The 16,871-nt window shown below is 42.2% G+C and overlaps 1 protein-coding gene across 1 annotated transcript in view; it reads left to right on the forward strand.

Annotated features, from left to right (window-relative positions):
• clpb (ClpB family mitochondrial disaggregase) overlaps positions 1-16,313 on the forward strand; it is a 39,590-nt gene extending 23,277 nt beyond the window's left edge. The window contains exons 7-16 of the mRNA XM_080888856.1: positions 594-708; positions 6,014-6,091; positions 11,464-11,519; positions 11,648-11,692; positions 12,541-12,702; positions 12,798-12,954; positions 13,217-13,290; positions 14,352-14,471; positions 15,607-15,711; positions 15,921-16,313. Of these exons, the coding sequence (XP_080744982.1) occupies positions 594-708; positions 6,014-6,091; positions 11,464-11,519; positions 11,648-11,692; positions 12,541-12,702; positions 12,798-12,954; positions 13,217-13,290; positions 14,352-14,471; positions 15,607-15,711; positions 15,921-16,118 (1,110 nt within the window). The 3' untranslated portion in view covers positions 16,119-16,313. The remainder of the gene's footprint in view (positions 1-593; positions 709-6,013; positions 6,092-11,463; positions 11,520-11,647; positions 11,693-12,540; positions 12,703-12,797; positions 12,955-13,216; positions 13,291-14,351; positions 14,472-15,606; positions 15,712-15,920) is intronic.
• Positions 16,314-16,871: the final 558 nt, after the last annotated feature.

The following is a 16,871-nucleotide window of genomic DNA, read 5'->3' on the forward strand; positions in this document are numbered from 1 at the left end:
TGGGGTTCAAGTCGTCCAAAAAAGAGAGAATATCCAGTGAGCATCAGCTCTCTGTTAGAAAATACCAAAAGCCAGACTGTTTTGAGCTGATGGGAATGCAAGAGTAACTCAAATAACCATTCTTTACCAGAGAGGCGTGCAGAAGAACATCTATGAATGCACATACGTTGAACCTTGAAACCCCTTGATGGGCTATAGCAGCAGAATACCAGTCTGGGTGCTGCTAGTGTCTGCTAAGAACAGGAAACTGAGGCTACATTTCACACTGGATCACCAATACAGCAATAGAAAATTAGAAGAACAATGCCTGGTCTGGTTTTCTCAGACCAGACGCAAAAAAGTCTTAAGGAGTTTAAGATATTTAATTCATGCTTTCTTAATGAAGATCCCCAAGTTTGCACAAAGGGGAAAATTAATAACACTAACAACGTGAGCAGGAAAAGTGACATGCCCCACTGGCTAGGAGGCGATGATAAAGAGATGGAGAGGGACAGAAGCACAGCCTTTGTTTGTTTAAGAGCTGCGTATTCATTTTCACTCCCTTCTCTTCCGGATTCATTCACTCTCTTCTCCTTTTCTTTATCTCCACCTAGTTTCTGGAGTTACAGGCTCGACGAGAGGCAGAGGAAAGGAGGAGGTTCCCCCTGGAGAGGAGGCTGAAGGAGCACATCATTGGACAGGAGGGGGCCATCAATACGGTGGCTTCAGGTAAACCCGCAGATACTCCTGAGTGAGTAAATACACAAAAATACAAAACATCACTGCCTTTATTTCACTTTTCTTTGTTTCCTTCAACATATTTACGTCGAGGAGGGCGACTCCTCTTACATCTTTCTCCTGTTCTCCTGCCTTTTCCACCAGCAGTAGGCGGGTTCGTACAGACCTGCGGAGGCTGTAATTGGTTAATTGTGATGAATGAGCTGTCTGTCAGGCGTACACAGGTGCTGTGTGCGTGTGTGTGTGTGTATTTGTGCGTGACAGCTGAAGAGGCCAGGCTTGGAGCCGCCAGTTAACACGATTACAGAGAGAGGAGACATACTACAGACCCCCCCTTCTCCTCCTCCTCGTTTCTCTCCAGCTTTCTGCTCGCCCCCCTCTGTCTCTGTTCTTCTCTTTGTCCATCATCTCTATCTCTGGGTCTCTTGTTTTTGATCTCCATCTCTCTCCTTCACTCTCCTGTCCTTTCCTTCTTCCTCTTTGAAACATTAATGCACCTCCTGAATCTCCACTGTTTGTCCTCAAACACTACTGTTGGGGATGGGCAAACAGATGTAAACAAGAGAGGATGGGATGGGCGAAAGAATAAAAAAAATATAAAACTAAAAGATACAGGGACACGATGGGAGAATACGGGGAAATATCTGAGAACCAGAAAGCTTGTAGCTCTGACAGAAAGACAGAGAGTGTGTTTAGTGCTTAGAGGAAGGGAGGGAGGATGAGTTAGAGCACAATAACACAACCGACAGTAAAGAGCTGATATTACACCAGGCATCCATGGAGGCCATGTACTGTATTGATCTGCAGATGAGTTTGTGGGAGGGGGGGTTGTGAAAGGGTTCTGCAGCAGGGAGAGAGGCTGTGTGTTATTTTTATGATGTTGGACATTTTCTGTTTTAGATTTGTGAAAATAATTAACTCATTCCCAAAGCTAGAAACTGATATTACAGTCTATAACACATTGGAGAGAGCAAATACTGCAGAGTTTATAACCAACAAGGGAACAACTTTCATCCCTCTCCAGACCTCCGTAACTCTAATACTTCATCAAAAAAACAACACAAACTACAGATATGAGACAAACTACAGAGCTGTCTGTAAAACTAAAGACAGTAGTTGTTACAAGTGTCAGAAGGGGAGGATAGTCGTGGGACTTGTAGTCTTTGGCAAGGCGATGAATGACTGTTGTTATCACGAAAGCCGTACAAGACATCACCACAGAGAAATAGGAACAGCTTATTGATCTGTGTAGTGATTGATCTGTGTATTGTAGTGAATATATATCACACAACCACACACACAGGGAAAAAAACACTCAGAGGCAGATACAGATACAGAACCTACTAGAGCACACACAACCTCGTGTGCAGCTACAGTTTGTAAAGGTGAGCCGAGCAGAAATCAGTCAAACTCTTGCCAGGAGGAGGGAAGTAGATATTTAGAGATGAGGAGATGACTCAGGAAAGAGAGATGCACTGCAGATAAGAAGATAAATGGGAGAAGGATGTAGAGATAAAGAGTGACCAGGCTATGTGTCTGCAAATACACGCCATATCCAACATTTTAATGCGCAATTACTGGTTAAAAATGTAGAACTTTCATGATTAATCAGAAGGCAATTTTAGGATTAACCCAGGGTTTTCTGTATTACTGTAGTACATCACCATGGTAACCTATGATGCAAACCTAACCTGCACTGGAACGAGTTATGCTCATGATTAGTGATCAACAGTTTCAACAAGCTTCAAATGGGCTAAACTTTATTGATATAGTAAATCTTGTCCAGTCTTGCTTAAAGATCAACACACACACATTCGTACAGCACTTTTAGTACTAAACCACTGTGCAGTACTTTTCCTGTTACACGCTCATTCTGCTGGTCTGTCTGTAGCAGCTGTGCTGCTCTTAGTCTTCTTATATTTCTCACATATTAGTTTTATCTCCCTTTTTGTAAAAATCTGCTGCCAGAGCACAACTCCATGTTTCTGGTTAGTCATACACTGCTAATAGTGGTGTTTCAAGTGTTTGTCGTGAGACTGGGATAGGCTGGGTTACCTTATTGAGTTGATAACCACCGTGTGACTGCTTCGCCTGAGTAAGTGAAGCCTGATAATGGGAGGATATCCCGGGTGCGTTGGACTTGCTTCGTAGAAGTGATTGCAACGTTCCCAACTGTTCCAGCCAGAAACCTTTGTATATCGTTTCCATTTTAAAAATATTATAACTAAAGAAAAAATGACAAAGATAACTTTAAACTTCCGACTCTATGATGTAATTATGTGAAACACACAAAAAAGAAACTGGAACATATTTATCTGTTTATTGTTTTTGTTTTTTCCTATCTGCTCATCCTCTTCTTTTTGTTTCAGCTCAAGTTATCTTGTTGCACTGTAACATTTCAGTAGTAAAAGGGGAAGAAAAGTTTGGCAGTTTGATAGATGAACTGATTATTTTTTTGCAAAATTTTGCAGCTCAAAAATTGAAGAAAAACCGAGACGTGGTTTTCTTTCCCTTTTTTTTTTTTTTTTTTTTTTTTTTCTCGATGCGATGTCTTCAAAACGTCTGTTTTCACCTGAACTCCTCATGACGAACAGCTGGCCTGCAGCAAGACACACACACACACACACACACACACACACACACACACACACACACACACACACACACACACACACAGGAAGGAGGTTAGATTGATCCAGGTTTAGCTCTCAGGGCTAAGAGTTATTGAAGAGAATCATCCCTCTGTAATCATGTTAGAGCCAACCAGACCTGCCCAATACACACTGCGCTGAGAGTGTGTGTGTGTATGCATGTGAGAGAGAGAGACTGAGTGAGAGAGCTTTCATTTGTTTTGTGTCTCCTTCCTTTCCTTGTTGTTGTCAGGGTCCTTTGAGAAATGTCAATGTGCCCTTCTGTCAGAGTCGGTCTCAATCAGCTAAAACACGCACAACCACACAGAAGGTTACGCTGTCATTCACACAGCCATTGATAAAGCAGACGGAGCTTTGGAGCCCCTCTTGTCACTGTTCATCTCTGTGTCCATCTCTGACACACTTGTTTGTTTCTCTCCCTCATTCTCTATCTCCTTATCTCCATCACTCCTCTCTTAACCCCTCTGTATCGTCTTCTACATCTTTACTCCTCTTTCCTCTCCTTATCTGAGTTCCTCCCTCTGCTTCCCTGTGTAGCATCTCTCTCTGCCTCCCTCATTTGGCCCCTCCTCCTCCTCCTCTCCTGCCAAGAATCTGCTTTTTATGATTATTAGCTATTAGTTGCTACTTTAACACTCACATGTCATATCTGTTGTATATTTTCTCAGCTGCAAGAGATTACAACAGCTGAGCAGGAGGGGAGTTGTTATCCTGGTGTAGGAGGACACGAAAAACACGAAACCTAAACATTTGGTCTGTGTTTTTGTCTTGCAGCTGATTAAGATGAGTGTCTTGAACTGCATTGCTCACACTTTTATCCTGGGACTTTGAGTGTGACACCCCTGCTCTATGGTAAAATCCCACAAATACACAGTGGGCCAAAATTCAAAACTGGAAAAAAAATCTTCCTCCAGATTTAAGAATGAATCTCTTCTTATGGACTCAAACAAGTTTTGCTGAAAAACTGAATATGGAACAAGCAAAGCTTAATACTAAACAATATATATATTAGCTGTATAATACCAATAGGCCAGCTCTAATAGTAATTTGGTATGGCTTCAAGGGTCAAATGTAATTGGGCTGCGGGCCAGAGTTTGACACCTATGCCATAGACTCTATGGCATAGAGGGTGTATAAAAACAACGGACATAGGTCTGAAAGGAAGTGTTAAACTTGCATTCTTTCTTATGGCCAGCAGGGGACGACTCTTCAGTGTGCACAAAGAAGTCAGTTTGTATTGGAAGTGATGCCACTGCTCCCATGATTTCTAACCTCAGCTGATTTCTAAGCATATTGCAGATGAGTTACAGTAAAAGAAAATAATAATAATTGTCAGAATTGTTGCTATGACTGAGTAGGCAGGGTCTTGGGTTTTGACTTACTACCAAAACCAAAAGACATTCCTCTGAACATGGTCAGGTACAAGGACAGAAATGGAAATCTGTGAAATAACAGCCGATATCTGAAGAAATTTGAAAAACTGTAGAACTGTTGCTCGAGAACACTAGGAAGCAAAATATAAAGAAATGAAGGCGGTCTCAAAATGTTTGCACAGCACCGTATGTGCTACAACACAAAAACCTGTAGTTTCAAATTTCACACTTGACCAAAGTAGCATCACATACGTTGCACTCTACCATCTTAATGTGATTTTGTTTTCATTATATTTACATCCTTTCTTTCAGAGGATAAACTGGCCTCCTGCCACATTATAAAGATAACTGCAGAATTTCTTCTGGCCAAAACTCTACTGAGAGAACTTGAGGTCATATTTGTGATATATCAGGACCTGTGTATCTTTTGTACCCACTTTTTTAAAAAGGTGCTTCAAAGGGCCAACACACTGCGAAGCTGCTCTAAAAAAAAAAGTATTTCCAGTTAGTCTGCATTGTAAGTGACCTAACATCTAAACCAAATGCCACAAAAACACTCAGAACCAAACAAAAAACGAAAAGCCTCAGCTGCTCAGGGGGAACCGAACCGGGACCTGTTTCCTCGGGGCAGGAGTAGTGCTAACCATCGATCCACCGGCTTTGGTCCTGTTGACTCTCTCAACAGGTTCTGATTTGGATGAGTTTGTGCTAGTGTCTGCTTCTTCGTTGAGTGGCTGAAACCACGGCCAAATACACTCTTTACTCCCCTCGAATCCACCTCATCATCTTGTCTTTGTGTATGTGTGCTAGTGTGGTTGCTGGGGTGATGGCAGGGATGGGTAGGCACTCCTCTTTAAGCAGGCCTGTGCGTCCGTGTGTGTGTGAGAGGCTGCGATCTATGCTAAACTGATTTCACCATGGCCGCGCCAGAGAGGCTAACACAATTACCGCTGGCTAATGGCCCCACTGACTGAGGGGGGAGGAGAGGCATCGTGGGTAGTTTTCTGGAGGTCTCTCATCTTGCTCTCTTGCTCTGTTTTCTCTCTTCTTCCTCTTTTTATTTCTTTTTCTTTTTTTTCCTCCACCAACCGTCTCTGACCCTTTCCTCATCCCTGCTCTCTCACACTTTTATCATAGTTTCTGGGATGCCCGTCGTCCCCGGGGCAGCTTGGTTCAGATGGCTTAAACTTGGCACAAAAGCAAAGTCAACAAATGCAAATAACTGAAATAATGGGCTCCCTTTGTTTCTCTCCTTGTCTCTGTGCTCTGTAGCCATCAGGAGAAAGGAGAACGGCTGGTACGATGAAGAACATCCCCTCGTATTCCTCTTCCTGGGCTCATCGGGAATCGGTAATTCACTGTCTCTTCTGTCACACCCAACCCAACGCTTCAGTTCTCAAAGCGTGTGAAAGAAAAACTCTTCAGCCTCCTCGAAGCAGCAGCCAAAATAAACAGACTGCTTGAATACGTTAAGTTTGTTGACACATGTAGAGTGTACTCAAACAAATTAATTCAGCAGTTTAATTTAATTACGCTGAAACGAAACAGAGTACAGTGAACTGCGGAAGCACTCGTCACTTTGTAAACTGTAAACACAGATCAGAGCTAGCTTGTATGCAGTAAATGTGTTTGTCATCAGTGTGTCAAGAATGATGCTCAGGAGGATTCATCTGATGGTAAATGTTTAAAATGTCCTGTACAACAGGTTTAATATAAAGGAATAAAGAGAAAGCAATCATTGATTAACAAATATCTCAGTCAGTCAGAAACTCTTGTTGAAAGTTGCTCAACAGAGCTAGTTTGTCACCTAAAGGTTGTCCTGTTCAGGTTTTAAGCCACGTTAAGGATGTAAGGATTGGTGGGTCTGTAGGTTTGTTAGTCCAGGCTCAAATATCTCAAGTTGCTGGATGGATTTCTGTGAAACTGTACAGACAGTCATGTTTCCCAGAGGATGAATCTTTCTCCCTTTACTGATCCCATGACTTTTCCTCCCGTGTCACCAGCTGTTCAGAGTGCTGGGTTTATTTGCCAAATCCCCCCCCCCCCCAAAAAAAAAACCTCAAAAAACTTAAGTTTCAGCTGTGCCTTGTATAAAATGATGATTGCATGTTAACATGCTGAACTAAGACAATGAATACAGTAACATTATATGGACAAGAGTATTGAGACTAGGGCTGGGCGATATGGCCTAAAATCCATATCGCGATATAATTTGAAGCACGTGCGGTAACGATATATATCGCGATATATTATTTTCTTCTGTATAACGTATTTTCCACACTATAAGGCACACTTAAAATCCTTTAATTTTCTCAAAAATTGAGTGTGCCTTATGTAGAGCAGGGCGATATGGCCAAAAATATTTATTACGATATATATTTGAAAATTTGCAATAACGATATAACTGACGATATAATTGATGCGAGACAAAATACAACTCCACAACATTACTAGCGCAAAAAGACAACCTTCCATTTATTTTCACTTAAACAAGAAGCTGGTTTTTATGTACATTAAAGCTTTATAAAAATTTAACAGTGCAAATGCAAATTCCTTGCTGAAAGTTTAACCAAAAGGCATTTCCAGTAGAAATGGGCTGACATATCCTGAGCATAACCATGTATAATATCCACTGAAGTTAAAAAGAGGTGCTTTGCAACATTAAACTGCAGTGTGCAGTACGCATTTTTCGGACCATGAGGTGCACGGGATTGATTATAAGGCACATTAAGCGAAACAAAGCAGTCAGATAAATCAAACTTTATTAAACTCATTCTTCTTGCTTCCTCCACTTCTGTACCATTGATTCATTAATGTTGAATTCTCTGGCAGCTGCTCTGTTCCCATGTTGTTGCAGTATATTAATGACTAACCTCGTATTGTGGATGGATTATCTCAGTTGTTCTCCTGACTGAAGTTTGGTCCGTTTACAGCATCCTGCCATGCGATTGCATTTGTCTCTAACCATGAGGAACCTTCACGTTAACTTTTATAAGTGGAAAAGTGTTAGTGTTCGTCCTCCAGCTTCACTGTTTATGTTATGCTAAGATAGCTGTGTCGCTAGCGATCACGTAGCACATCCTTATATACCAGCTAGCCCAACTTCAGTAACCCTACAAACGTCACTGCTGTTTAGTTTCCTGTCTTCATTTATGTTGGAAGTGATAGCAGAGCTGTACGTTTGATTTTTTTCAGAAATCTCTCAGTCAGAACATGCTATATCGTGCTTAGGTAACTAGCGAAACTAGCGAGCTAACTTCCGCTAGCTTGCTGCTAACTTCTAACTCCGTTAAATGTAATACATTTTGTTTTCATGGATGCCTGGAAGTTAAACTTCATAGTTACAGCTGGTAAAGCAGCAATGCTGATCGTTTTATTAAAGATGAAAGAATTTAGACAGTTTTTAACTCTCAGTGCAGCGTTCGTTTGACCTGAAGAGGGGGGTTTAGGACCCAGATTACTCCCAGATTTAAGAGCATCTTAGTCCGACAAATACGACAATAACGACGGCCGCTTGCATGTTCTGCAAAAAAAAAGTGCTTTGTCGTGTATCTGACGGACAAACACCAAACCAGTTCCACATCACTGAAGTTGTACCATTTTTACAAACCAATTCTGGTTCATCTGTTTCACTCAACAATCGGCCATGTGCGTATGAAAACAAAGGCACTGCGCATGCGCGTTTTACTTATATTCTATCGCGATATTTCATTTTCCTATCATTGTCTAACATTATACCGGTATTACCGTGAACGGTATAATATGGCCCAGCCCTAGCCTTATGTATGAATTCTGGTTGTGCTTACTGACCTGAACCGATTTGGGCGTGCAGAAATCTGTTAAAAAATGTTTTGATGGATTGTCAGAGCATTACGGCTGCCGTAGTGAGGAGCGTCGCGGAGTAATCTGGTTTAAAACTCCGTCAACTTCAGGTCCCAAAGTCAAACGAACAATGAGAGTTAAAAACAGTCTAAATTCTTTCATCTTTAATAAAATCATCAGCGTTGCTGCTTTACTAGGTGTAGCAATTAAGTTTAACAACCAGGCATCCATGAAAACAGAAGTTATTAAATTTAACGTAGTTAGAAGTTAACAGGAAGTTAGCTTGCTAGTGTCCACCTAAACATGACACACCATGTTCTGACTGAGAGATTAAAACATACAGCTCTGCTACCACTTCCAACATAAATGAAGACAGGAAACTAAACAGCAGTGAAGTTGGACTACCTGGTATATAATGTTGTGCTACGTGATTGCTAGCGACACAGCTATGTTAGCATAACATTAGCACAGTGAAGCTGGAGGATGAACGCCAACTTTTTTTCCACTCAGTCAGGAGAACAACTGAGATTATTCATCCACAATACAAGGTAGTTATTAATATACTGCAACAACATGGGAACAGAACAGCTGCGAGAGAATTCAACATTAATGAATCAATGTTACGGAAGTGGAGGAAGCGCAGTTTTTGGCTTACCCCATATTTAAAAAGTGCTTCATCTCTTTGCTATGACTGTCGCCCGGCATAATTTGCAGATGATGATGGTTGTAGCCGCTGCGATGCTTTTGACCAAAACAGGTGCAGCTTGATGACATCATCAACATGCGCTATCGCGATAGAGATTTTGACTATATCGCTCTATCATTGGCCAAATTTATATCGTTTCTGTCATATATCGTTTATATCGCCCACCCCTAATTGAGACATACTTCTCAATCTTTGAATTCTGGCGCTCACTGTCGCATTGCCTAAGGTTTATAAAATCACACACCTAGCCATGAAGGCTGCCTTTACAAACATGAAAGAGCTCACTGAATTCCAGTGTAGTCCTGTAAAAGGATGCCACTTGAGCTTTAAGTGATTTTACTGCAGAGTGGAAGTGTTTAGGAACCACAGCAACTCAGCCATGAAGTGTCAGAGAACATAAAGTTACAGAGCAGAGTTTCAGAATGCTTAAAAGTCACCGACACTCTGCTGACTCGGTAACGACAGAGCTCCATTAACATCAGCACAAGAACAGTGCACCAGGAGCTTCAAGGTGTGGGCTTCTATGGACCAGCAGCTCCTCTATTGTAATGTGCAGGTTGTCCAGTATTGGGGTGGCTGTTGCTCAAGAGGTAAAGCAGGTCATCTACTAACTGGACGTTTGGTGGCTTGATCCTCTGGCTGCTCCAGTCTGCAGTTTATCATATCGTGGGCTGTTGTCATGAAACTGACTGATTTGTTTGGAAATGTGACAGGAAACAGCAGTTTGACAGTTTAAAACACAATCAGCTTGATGAGCGCTACAGCTGGCAAATTAGTGCATGGGTGGGACTGACGGTGTCATCAGGCTGTGTGTGATTGGTTAGGGAAAACTGAATCCCCCTGATGAAGAGGAAGAAACGTTAGACTGAAGATGGGAACACTGTTTGGCACTGTTTAGCTAACAAACTAATTTTGAGTTGGGCAGTTTTGATATGTGGATGGCAACTTTGAGCTCCTGAAGAGGGATGGTGAGCAGATTTGGTAGTAATGTAAATATTCATGCGAAGTAATAGACTCCACCAACTGTACCAGTACCACAGTCTTTATCAGTTAGTACCTGTCTTTGCATGTTAAAGTTTCATTAGCACTGGGATGCCAGGACATTTTTATATCTGCATAATAAAGTCCCATCAAATTTCCAGTCCTTTGTTTACTGTAACCCATTGAAGTGTGTGTGTGTGTGTGTGTGTGTGTGTGTGTGTGTGTGTGTGTGTGTGTGTGTGTGTGTGTGTGTGTGTGTGTGTGTGTGTGTGTGTGTGTGTGAGAGAGTGATCAAATCAACAATAGCGAGTCGTGTCAGTTAACGGTATTCACTGGGGATGGTGGGTTGAACTGAGACTGACTGTCTGGACATTTCTGCTGCAGCAGATTCACCCCACTGCTCCTCTATCCATGAACGTCTTGAAATATCCTAGAGGATAAATATTAAAGCAAACCTGTGATGCAGAGTGTAGTGTTTGAGCGGGCCAAAGTATCAAAAACTGGTTCTGCTAATAACAGTTTTTGTGTTAAAGCAGAAAACCTGAGGAGGACATCTACTGAATAAGTGGTTAAATGTCCTTAATCATCAGCAAGATTTGGAAGTGTTTGTGTGTTGGAGTGAAGGCAGTAGGAAGAGAGGGGAGATATTAAGGGCCAGATAGATGGCTAAAAAGAGGGAGATGGTGAAATGACAGGGCAGAGAGATAGATGAGGGAGAGACGGTGTTCATATTCTCTGTTCCCTTCAGCGACAAACAGTGGCCATGAGACATCAATATTAAACACAGCAACAAGACAAACACACAGACACACACAGCCTCGTTCACACACACAATCATCATACCCATATGCATAGCAAACACAAGACATCAATATCACATATGAGCATTTATATGCAGAATATTTTACTGGCAAGCATAATGTGTGCTTCTGGAGAGCTGGAGATGATTGAAAGCTTTGTGGAGGGAGGCACTGGGATTTAGGCCAGCACTTAGCGAAGGAGAGAGATTGTCTTTCTGTCTGAAATGAGTAAGCTTGTTTTCCTGAATTCCTGAAATCTCTGCATGCTGATGTAAAGGCGGAGACTGTATTTTTATTTATTTATTGAGAACAAAGTAATTAAATGGTGAGGGGGAGGGACTGTTCCTGTTGCCTAATGACCAATTAAATGATGCATTTGTTGTGTGTGACGGGTTCAATGATGTGTCTCACAGGAAAGACGGAGTTGGCTAAACAGGTGGCTCGTTACATGCACAAGGACATTAAAAAGGTATGTGACGTAGCAGCGTGCGTATAGATACAAAACGCATGTCAAGAGTCTTAATTTGGTGGAATGAGTTTGATTACAGTGTATGCAGTAGTGCTTCTTTTGGAGGTTAACCCGTCCTGTGATTGCAGGGTTTCATCCGCATGGACATGTCGGAGTTTCAGGAAAAGCACGAGGTAAGGCCTCGTTACACACACGCGAAAACACAAAGTATGCACTGAATAAGCCGCGCCACACAAGTTCATTTATTTCCGATGAGAGCAGCTGCTAGCAGCGTCTTCCTGCTGCAGATGCATGGCAGTGATGCATTGGATTAATTCTGTTTATGTAATCGTAATAGATTCATAAACCAAAATTAATGATGTTGGGGGTTTTTTTGTTCTTCTCTTTGTGAAACTTTTTGTGATGAATACATTTAATCAGTTTTTCAGAGTTGCATTGTTTTACAGTGTCGTGTTGTCACAGTCACCACAGTGTTTGGACTTTCTCTGCATAGTTTGTGGCAATGAGGAGCTTTATAGATGCTAGAAATCGAAGGTCTTTTGATATTCAGAAAAGCTGCGTCAGATGCATAAGTGAAACACTGAACACAGCAGGCTGGTGATTACAGCTGCAAAGATTATTATGAACATCTTCGGATAATTTGTAATGGGTAAAATGTTTGAGATTTTCATGGCTAGGATCGGAGCTTGGGGGCTGACATGGACTCTACCATGAAAGGCCCTCTTATATTAAAGGCAGCAGCTCTGCTTTACCTCATTTGAGGTAAGTCTATACATTTTCCTGTCATTTGAAATAATGTTCAACAAAATTGGTTACTGAAGTGCTTCAGAAAACCTCTTTTGGATGCACTGAAAACGTTCCCGATGCAGCAAACAGGATCATGGTGTGAAGCGTGTGGAAATATTGAATTCTCTGTTGCAGAGGGTGGCTGAGCATACTTATTTAGTGTGATCCTGATAAAACGAATCAGCTTGTTGTGTTATTTAGACTTATTGTGCATCTTTTCTCTGTCCGCGCTCAGGTGGCAAAGTTCATTGGCTCTCCACCGGGATATGTGGGACATGAAGAAGGCGGTCAGCTGACCAAGCTGTTGAGGGCGTGTCCTAACGCTGTTGTCTTGTTTGATGAAGTGGATAAGGCCCACCCCGATGTCCTCACCATCATGCTGCAGCTCTTTGATGAGGCGAGCACACAGCTTCTTACGTCCATCGTGTGTGTCTCTTTGATAAAACAGAAATAAACTGAAACTTTGTTTGATTGGTGGTGTTCTTCTTTCAGGGTCGTCTTACAGACGGTAAAGGAAAGACAATCGAATGCAAAGACGCCATCTTCATCATGACGTCGAACGTCGCAAGTGACGAGATAGCCCAGCATGCATTGCAGCTCCGCCAGGAAGCCGAGCGGGTCAGCCGCAGGAAGCTGGCCGATAACCTCGGTGAGAGAAACGCCCTAACGCGTACATGCAGCCTGGCTAATGTCTTCACACTGATGACACTGTACAATGTGATTATACATTTCCATCTGATGTTGTGTTAAACGAACACAGAAATTAAATTATCTACAAATTAACTTTGTCATGTTGCAGTTAATTTTCTCATTCTTGCAAAATAAAGGAACATTGTAGCACTGTGATAACAGCTTTCAGATGATTAAAAACCAGAAATGACATTATTGCTCATCTCCTCCTTTTCCTCCAGAGGATGTACAGAAAAGTGATGACATTAAAATCTCCAGACAGTTTAAAGAATCTGTGATTCGACCAATCCTGAAGGTAAAACACATGATGCACACAAATACCGTATTTCCCGGACTACAAAGCGCACCTGAATATTAGCCGCACAAGCTAAAATCAGGGGAAAATCCTGTTTTGTACATACATTAGCCGCACCTGACTAAAAGCCGCAGGTGTTTCAATGTTGACTTATCATATGTAAGAGAATATGCACAAAGGGAATTGTCAGGAAAGAGATGGCTGTTTGGAGACACACCCCTTTTATTAATATTTTGAAAAACAAGTTATGGGTACATATTTGCACATGTAGTACATAACAGTAACCTACAGCACACCAGAAAAATAGATTCGGACTACCTTTTAGGCTCAGGTGCAGTGACACGGCTTTAACAAGAAGAAAAGTCAGTCATTCACCATCTTTCTCTTCTTCCTGCGCTCTAAAACCACCAAAGTCCTCTTCTCCAATGTCAGAAACGAACAGGCTCAGGATGGCTTCGTCATCCACTCTCCGCTTCTCTCCTTCGTTGTCACTTTCAAAACCAAAGAAATCCTCGTTGTCAGAGTCGAACACCCTCAGAAGGGCCGTGGCGGTGTCCTCCTCTCTATCATGCAGCAGTCCAGCCCTTCAAAATCCGTTGGTGATCGTGGATGTTTTCGCACTTTTCCACGCTGTCAGAATCCACCGGTGGAGTTGGGCATAACTTGCTTTTCGCAAGTTTATCGCCGCTCGTCATCCACGCCTCTCGCTGAACGCGTAGCGCTACTTTGAAGTTTGTTTTTCGCGCTACTTCGTACGGCACTACGTTGCCTGGCGGACGGACATGTGACTAACATACCACTCTTGAACCCCGATCCTTCCGCCAGGCAACGTAGTGCCGTACAACAGCGGAACAAACAAAACAAATCGTCTTACGATATCACAAAAATCATGGAAAATCCATAGAAAAGCCGCACCTGACTAAAAGCCGCAGGGTTCAAAGCTTGTGCAAAAAGTAGCGGCTTATAGCCCGACAATTACGGTACATAAAAACCATCTTGTTTGGTGTAGCTGCAGACATGCCTGGCTCTGAGACGCTCATGGGTCTTTTGTTCCTCTGTAGGCTCATTTCCGGAGGGACGAGTTCCTGGGCCGTATCAATGAAATCGTCTACTTCCTGCCATTCTGTCACTCAGAGCTGCTACAGCTGGTCAGCAAAGAGCTCAACTTCTGGGCCAAAAAGGTACGAGAGCACAATCTTTACAGTCATTTTTAGTCTCTCTGCTTCTGCGGTTATAAATAAAGAAATTATGCAAGATCAAGTCCTGCTGAGTCTTAATGCAGGAAACATTACACAGCTTTAAAAATCCTGCCTCGCGAGTCCTTTCATGCTTTCTATTTTAACTGATATTAACAGAGTTTGCTGGCAGCACTGATGGGTTGTTTAAGTGCGCCAGAGGAATGCACATATTTGTTCCAGCTTCCATATTGCTGTTTGGATGCCCACTTTAACAACAAGTGGGCCGATCAGCTGTGTGTGGATCTGAGAGGAGCAGAGGTTGAGTCTCCTCTGGACGCCCGTCTTCACAGCACCACATTTCTAACACGGGTGTCCTCCTGTGGGGACCTGCGAGGCCTCACCCACTTCGTCAGCCGCTGCTGAGCTGTGCAGAAACACACACGGATCAATACTGTGTGCCACTGTTACTCCCTGTAATGTGATTACAGTGTTTAACATGTGGAGCCTTCATCAATATTTAATTATTAATATTACAGCTGGTGTCCTGACAGCAAACATGGGCCCTGCAGGCAACTGATAGGGACCCCGACTCATTTCAGTTTCTCTGTTTTGAGTGGTGTTGTAGCTCTTGTGGGTCTGATATTTGGGTCTTCAGTTTTTGAAAGTGTGCATGTCTGGTAATGACTTGTCTCAGTCTGCATCTTGAAGCGATGCAAACAGCAGAAATCTCATTATTACTGAATAATCCCACAAGGCTTTTGTTTGTCGCTCATTTATATTAGACAAATTAAATGTTTAGAGCTTTTATTATTATTGCCTCGCTACATATCGATAGAAAAACATGGCGTCATATTTACTGATTGAAGTGTTAACATCTGAAGCTAAATGAGCTGCTCTGATCACTACTATTGACCCACGTTTGATTAAAATGCATTAAGGGCCTGTTGATGAGCGTCAGCAGACATGCTGCTTGACACAGTCTCCTCTCTGCTGCTGTGTCTCTCGCTCGCTCTCTCTTTCCACCCATTTTGACTCTGTTCTTCGTCCTCTCTGACAGATTTGTGTTTTCCTGATATTCTGCAGGTCTCACCCTCGGCCCTATTGTAACATTACTTCCACTCTCTCTTTCTCTTGTCAGGCTAAACAGCGGCATGATATCACTCTTCAGTGGGATCGCCCAGTACTGGACCTGTTAGCAGGCGGCTACAACATGCATTATGGAGCTCGTTCCATCAAGCATGAGGTGTGCAGGCACTGTAACATACACACTGGTTTTTAGGAGTAACCCTTGAAGTGGTTTGTCATATTTCAGGCCTCCTTATAGAACAAAATCACAACGGGATTCCTTTATGCAGGAAAAATCCTGCACATGTAGCATATAAAGATTTTTAAAAAGCCTGACTTATAAACCTGATCTCCACCTGACCTCTGACTCTGTCACTGATCCATCAGGTTGAGAGGAGAGTCGTCAACCAGTTAGCCGCAGCGTACGAGCAGGAGCTGCTGCCCAAAGGCTGCATGCTGCGTCTGTCTGTCCAATCAGAAGGCCAGAAAGAGCACAGCACGCCCAGCCTGCGCCTCGAAGTGGTTGGAGAGGACAGCTCATCGAGAACGCTGGACATCCGACCACCACTCAGCCCTGAACACTAACAACAAAGGATTAAAAATGCGAGCATACACTGAACAAAAGAACGTGTTGGATTTACTTCTTTCAGTAGTGGACATTAGATGCACACAGATGTTTTGCTATGGCAGCAACTTAAACAGAGTTAAATTAACACTAGTTATTCGTATTCAATAAACCTGTGCAATGTGTGTTGATAAAATGTGATTGAAACGTTGAAATGTTTTGATGAAGTAATTTGAGCTCTTGGAATATTTTAATCCTCCACAATTTTCTCACTTTATTCAAACACTATTCAATAACTTTAACCAAATACTACATGTTGGTATTATATTCTAGTATGAAATACACAATTTTCCAATGGAGGCCTTATAACAGATTGTATTGTTCTCTTCCAAGTTGCCAGTATCCACTAGTAACCTTTCAAAACAAAATGTCTACTTTCACTGCAGGTAAAGCAGGAGTATCAAACTCGTGGCCCAGGGACCACTTGTGGCCCACATCACCCCTACTTGCAGCCCGTATATTGACATGAAAAAATATAATGCAGTTTGGTCCTTGAAGTTACTTTTGTTAGGGAGGATTTGTTTGTTGTTGAGTGCAATGTTAAAATAAGTTCTTTAAAAGCAAAAACGTACTTAATATGAAGGCAATATGAGCAGAGAGCACAAACATGTTTACCGATTGACTGTTAGTTCAGTGAGAGAGTAAACTGCAAAGAAAACAATTTTCACTGGCAGTTAAAAACTAATGTGTACACTTATGTCAGCATTTTTATT

The sequence above is a fragment of the Rhamphochromis sp. 'chilingali' genome (genome assembly GCF_963969265.1).
Source record: "Rhamphochromis sp. 'chilingali' genome assembly, chromosome: 8".
Lineage (NCBI taxonomy): Eukaryota > Metazoa > Chordata > Actinopteri > Cichliformes > Cichlidae > Rhamphochromis > Rhamphochromis sp. 'chilingali'.